Here is a 6,000-nt window from a genome sequence, read left to right as displayed (position 1 = left end):
CCTAGGCAGGGGCATTTCAACCTGTGTCCCAAGATGCTTGACACATACCATGGTGGGTTAACGTATCTTACACAAACTGGAGTGTCACAAGAGATATTGCACGAAAAACATGGGATTTTCCAGGAAAAAAGCTCAAACAGGTTCAGAGAGAAACCCTGTTTTATCATTGGCTAATGAAAAGCAGCTGGTTTCTGGTTGGATTAGAAGCCATCCAAAAAAAAAAAAGAGCAATTTTTGGATTGGTTCAATGAATGGCTGAGAAGAGAAAGTACTTGTCAGTCCCTTTTGGGGCTCACCTTATAAAAGTGTTCCAGAGCCAAAGTCTTCAGGAGGGAAGGGACCAAGAGCAAGTTTTTGGCTTCAGGGCTCACTTGATACCTGGTAATGTCACAGTTCTTTTATTTCAATGTTAGCTTTTGTTTTTTCCTCGTATAAAAGTGTCCCAGAGCCAAAGTCTTCAGGAGGGAAGGGACCAAGAGCAAGTCTTGTTTGGCTTCAGGGCTCACTTGATACTGGTAATGTCACAGTTATTTTCTTTCAATGTCAGCTTTTGTTTTTTCCTCAAAAATCCAACTCCCAAACCTCTGTGTTATTATCTTTAATTTGTTTGTAACTAAAATGGTAAACCTAAGATTTCAGAAAACTGAACATGTTGAATAAGTGATTCAAATATATGCTAATACCTAGAATTCTTTAACAAATTTTTCTGCCTCCTAAGTCCTAGGAAAAATAAATGTTTGTTTGGTTCAGGTTTCTTTAGAGAGGTCTGTGGTCCAGAGAAATTGGTGACCTCTCAGTGGGAATCTACATGTCTATATCTATATATTTCCATTAAATATATAGCCTTTGAATATAAATATAAATATTATAAATAGTTATACAATATTTTTGTAATGCATAATAGGTATAAAATTATACATTATTTGTATATTTATATATTTTAATATTGTATATAATGCATATTTTATTTATTGTCTTTTTTATTTATGTCTCTATTCTAAAACCCTTATTTCAATTTCAGAATTGTTCACTTAATCTCCTCATTTCTCCTGATATTTTCAAATATATAGAAACTTGTGTAAACTTCTAATATCAATTTTGAAACAGTTTTGTTCACCCTCTATCAATTCTGCTCTCAGCAACAGGACATTTCAGCACAATCTCATTTCCATTCTTTGCTTGAGAGACCATCATTTGGGACAGATCAGAACTTTCCCAATGCCAGGATATGAAACATTAACTGCCACTTCTTTATCCATAACCACCCTTCTGGACTATTTTTTTCTGTAAAGTTAATACTAATATTAGTTGAAACTCTTCCAATGAAGGTATCATATGTTTGCTTTTAAAATTTTCTTTTCAAAGAGGAATTGATTTGATTGTACATTTCTATTCTAGAACTGCTGCCTGTAGACCAAGACTGGAGATGCTGAGCAAATTGACCTGTTGATAAATTTAAACATTACAAAATAAACTTTTTTTCCCCCTGAAGTTTGTAGTTTTTACAGTATTGTTACCTAATTTTGCTTTATGTTGTTTATTTACTTGATAAAATCATTTAGCTAAAAATAAAGTTATGGAAGTACTTAAGACCAGGTTGGATGGGACTTTGAACAACCTGGTCTAGTGGAAGGTGTTTCAGCCCCAGGGGTTGGAACAAGATGAGTTTCAATGGTCCTTCCAATCCAAACCATTCTGGGATTCCATAATTCTGTTCTGGCTAAGGACTCTTTGCAAAATGGTAAAGAAATCTGAGCTACTAAACTATTAAAGTAACTTAATGATCATATGTCCTGAAAACATTTTGCCTCACACAATAGTCAGGATTTTACTGATTATTTTTGAAAGCTTGAAGCTAAAATTAATATAACTGTAATTGTTATTAACAAAGTATGTAGCTCAGGAGACTGCAGATCCCAGGGACTGTCTCTTACATCTTCCTTGGTCCTTTTCCCAACAGTGCCACAGCACGTCCTCAGCCATGAAGACCCTTTGCCTGCTCTTTTCTCTCCTATTCCTGGCACTCCATGTCTCTCCAGGTAAGATGGGAAAAAGATGCTAGAATGAGATTTTTGTGCACCTGAAGGAAAATCCCCAGCACATTTTAACCACTACTATTCCAAATTGCTAGAAGCCAGTCAGGAATTAACCAACCAGCCCAGTGATTGTGCTAGACCTGCTTTGTAACCTGAGAATGAGAAACCCTTCCACTGCAATTCCCTGCCCTGCAGAGCAAGGGGGAAGGAAACATATTATTCTTGTTGCAGGTTTGTCTTTGCCCCGGAGGGAAATGCTTTTCTGCAGAGGAGGGAGCTGTCACTTTGGAGCCTGTCCCTTCCACCTGGTTAAAGTTGGAAGCTGCTTTGGGTTCCGCTCCTGCTGCAAACCGTGAGTTTGGGTTCACCAAGGCTCATCTGCAGCATGAGCAGAGAAATAGTAAATAGTTTGCCTGTCTCTTAAAATCCTAAGGGGTTCCTGAATATTTAAATTAGGTATAAGGAGAAAAAAAGAACTATTATGCCATGAGGACAGTCAAGTGTTCTGTGTTGACTCAAGTGTTACATGTTGCCCAAGAATTTGGGAAACGCTCTCAGGCACAGGGTGAGGTTTTTATTGTAAAATTTGCTGTAAAATTAAATTATCATATGAAAAACAGTCTTATATTTTCACTCAGGAATGAATGAACTCACCCCAGAATCTAGGGATATCCATTTAATTCCCTGCTTTTTCCTAAACAATAGGGAAACAGTCTCCTTACTCATAGGTATGACTGCATACAGCTGTCCCAACATGACTACAAATGACATGAACTATTTTGGGAAGAATTTGTGTCCAGGAGGGAAAAAAGCATGGGCTGATAGTGAGCAGGGAGGGAATATAAGCAGAAAGAAAATCTGAATTTTTTTTTTTCCTTTGTGAAGGCCATGGAACCTAAGAGAAGTTGATGAGCCATTCATTGAAGAGTAATGAAAATTTCTTCTAAGTCTACAAAAAAATTTGCTTGGAATCTCCTTACTCCTAAACCCACTGGATCCTGCTGCAAAGCCTCACACTCCTTTCATTGCCTATGCAAAAGGCTTTATGATGTAGAGTAAATCCAAATGTGTTCTGCATTGCTTTCCCTCCTTCTAAATAAATTGTTGTTGATTAGCATTGGTCACTGAAACGTGGGTCATGATCCTGCCTGAAGTTTGACACACAAACCCCAGAGGGCAACAATTTATGGTGCAAACTGCTCCTTAATTTGAGTTTTTCTGAGCCATACAGCTCTCCAAGTCCACACAGCCCTTAACCTACAGTGCCAAGAGAAAGGCTGGCTAAAAGAACTCAGCTTCCCTTTGTCAGAACATATTCAGATGACAAAATCCTTCATTTCTTACTGCACAGAAATCTTTCCTTGGGAAAACAGGAGTGGTTAAAATCCCTCATTCCCCACCTGGAGGCCCTGGGCCCAGTGTAACCCTCCTTGCCAGAGACCCTGCTGGGAGCTGTGCTGCTCCAGACCCCATCCCACCACGTGGCAGAGAGGGACTGCCTTGCCCTCATGAGCACTTGGTATGATCCCATGGGGACACCTCAAGGAGACCTTTGTGGACCTTAGAGGAAAATAGGTTTCCCAGGGGAGCTGTCCAGGTGACATCACAAAGGGGCCCTCTGGGTCAGGTGGGTAACCTGGGTAGCCCTGCAGGGGGGGAGCTGGGGGTCTTCTCCTCTCCACCCACCTGGGCACAACTGGAGGTTAGAATGGCTTTCCTCTGCTAAGGCTGAGCTCACCCTCCCTGGAAAATGCCTCCATGATCATGATCCATGAACATGTGTGCTCATAACAAGTGGCTCTGGTTCTAGTGATAACGATTTCTCTATCCAAGGATGCCACCCTGGCCAATTCTGAATTTCCAGCTGGGCATGAAGCACTTGGCAGAGATGCCAGAGTGTTGCTTATTGGCGTTTGCTTCCATCCTGTTTCACTGGGAGCTTCATCCACCTCCCACTTCCTATGAAGGTGCCTCTATCCTGCAACAGTCTTTCTCCAAAACACATGATATCCTAAATGAAATATTTCACGTTTGTCTCAGGACAATGGTTTTGGCAGCAAAACTCTGCCCAGTGAAGGAGTTATGGAGGAGAAGGCTCAAAAGGGTTTTTCATTTGCTGCCTTACTCAAAAAGCAGACTCATACATACCAAAACATAAACCATAGAGATTGAGTTATCTGGGGGTGTCCAGCCTGGAGAAGAGAGGGGTTGGAGAGACACTGGAGCCCCATCCAGTGCCTCAAGGAGATCCAAATGAGCTGGAGAAAAACTTTGGGCCAGGGCCTTGAGCAACAGGAAAAGAGAGAATGGCTTCAAAGGCCACAGAGGACAGGGTTACACTGGATATTAGGAAAAAAATGTTGTCTCTAAGGGTGGTGAAGCACTGGTACAGTTTGCCCACAGGATCTGTGACTACTCCATACTGGAAGTGTTCAAGGCTAGCTTACACAGGGCTTGGAGCAACCTGGGATCATGGAAGGTGTCCCTGCCTATGACAGGGGGTGGAATGAGATGATCTTTCAGGTCCCTTCCAACCCAAATCACTGCAGAGATGATCCTCTGAGCAAATGCAAGAAGGATTCGGTCACACATAGCTGTAGAAAAAATGAACTCTGACTGAGAGTTTAAGGTGTGGGGTTTGGTGCTCAGTTCCCATACGAGACTGGGACTCAGAGCCAGCAGCAGCTGCTCTGGAACCAGACACATTTTTGAGAGTTATGCCAAACACACTTTGACCTCTTTCCTTTTTGTGCAGGATCCTCCTTGGCTCCAACAAATAAGAAACAGTGTGAGCGAGAAAAGGGATTCTGCTCACTTCTGAATTGCCCCTTCCCCTATGGCATCGCGGGGAAATGTTCCAGGTTTTACTTCTGCTGCAAAAAGTAAGTTTTGGAATTACAAAAGCTGCTGTCATTGCAGATGTTATTTAAGGGCCCCTGAGTATCTAAAGGCTCAGTGTGCTTGAGGTCTGAAGGCAGAGTACAGGGGAGGGAAGGGAAGGTCCTTGGAGCTGCCCTGAGTGGGGCTGCAGCAGCCCCAGGTCAGCCAGGGCCTCCCCAATCTCCCCCTGTCCCCAGGGCCTCATTCAGGCTCTGCAGAGGAGTGGCCAGGTCTGCAAAGATTGGGCACGCTGAGCCTGGCAGTGCCTGCTGGGCCAGGCTGGGTGGGGTGCCTGTGCTGGGGCTGCCCTGCAGATGCTCCCTCTGGGGAACAGGAACATGGTCCTGATGTTCATAGGCCCAGATATCATTCATTTCTCTGGACTCTACTTGTATGTCAGAAGACATAGATTAGGAACTCTGGACATAGTGGCAAAGCCTCATCCCTAAAATATCCACAGCTGTTTGGATAGTTTTTCCAAGGTCCCAGCTGCAAAACCTGCAGTAGGAACCATTCCTTAATAAGCATGTAGTGCGGGGAATGTCATGGAGGACAACAAAGACATCAGGAGAACGCACACATCATTCATTAGCTTGATAGGTATAAAATAATTGCCTGAACCAAAATGTTTGCGTTGTCTTTTCTTCATCTGCATTATGACTCTATAGAATACTCAATATCCACAACACAGCTTCATTAACACAACATCAAAAACCTCTAGTTTTCCATACGTTCAATTCAATTAATAATTATTTTTCTTGCTGCTCCTTGCAGCATGGGGAGGGGAGGAGCACAGAGGCCAGGCTGGAGTCACCAGTAGAACAAATGTTCCTTTTCTTCTTTCTCCCCCTGCACCAGAGAAAAGGAGGCTTTGGTTTCCTCTTCTGACATTTCTGATAAAGATTCCCAAACTAGGGCTTTGTGTCATCCTGCCTTGTGTAAGGACTCTGCAGTGATATGGCTTGCAGGACACATGCAGGGACACAGGGACACATGCAGGGACACAGACTCTGCTCACTGGAAATGAGCCCTGACATGCTGCTGTGGCACAGAGAGGAACATTTTCTGAGTCCCTTTGAGAAAC

The 6,000-nt window shown here is 42.8% G+C and overlaps 1 protein-coding gene across 2 annotated transcripts; it reads left to right on the top strand.

The window, feature by feature from the left end:
- The first annotated feature begins 323 nt into the window (after positions 1-323).
- Positions 324-3,111, top strand: LOC121347485 (gallinacin-2-like). 2 transcript variants are annotated; one of them, XM_041426179.1, is made up of 4 exons: positions 324-381; positions 1,961-2,039; positions 2,268-2,388; positions 2,922-3,111. In XM_041426179.1, exons 2-4 carry the CDS (start codon positions 1,982-1,984, stop codon positions 2,965-2,967), a joined length of 225 nt encoding a protein of 74 aa, XP_041282113.1. In that variant the 5' UTR covers positions 324-381; positions 1,961-1,981; the 3' UTR covers positions 2,968-3,111. The 2 variants fall into 2 exon arrangements, with proteins under 2 accessions (XP_041282113.1, XP_041282112.1); XM_041426178.1 differs by lacking the exon at positions 324-381 and adding an exon at positions 489-515.
- Positions 3,112-6,000: the final 2,889 nt, after the last annotated feature.

The sequence above is a fragment of the Onychostruthus taczanowskii genome, unplaced genomic scaffold (assembly GCF_017590055.1).
Source record: "Onychostruthus taczanowskii isolate IOZ18803 unplaced genomic scaffold, ASM1759005v1 scaffold90, whole genome shotgun sequence".
Lineage (NCBI taxonomy): Eukaryota > Metazoa > Chordata > Aves > Passeriformes > Passeridae > Onychostruthus > Onychostruthus taczanowskii.
Note: the sequence above shows the minus strand (reverse complement) of the source record. Positions and strands in the feature narration are given on the sequence as shown.

Coding starts and splice junctions, on each gene's coding strand:
- LOC121347485 (XM_041426179.1), top strand. CDS start 1,982: ATGAAGACCCTTTGCCTGCTCTTTTCTCTCCTATTCCTGGCACTCCAT. Junction 2,040..2,267: donor GGCACTCCATGTCTCTCCAG/GTAAGATGGGAA, acceptor TTCTTGTTGCAG/GTTTGTCTTTGCCCCGGAGG. Junction 2,389..2,921: donor TTCCGCTCCTGCTGCAAACC/GTGAGTTTGGGT, acceptor TCCTTTGTGAAG/GCCATGGAACCTAAGAGAAG.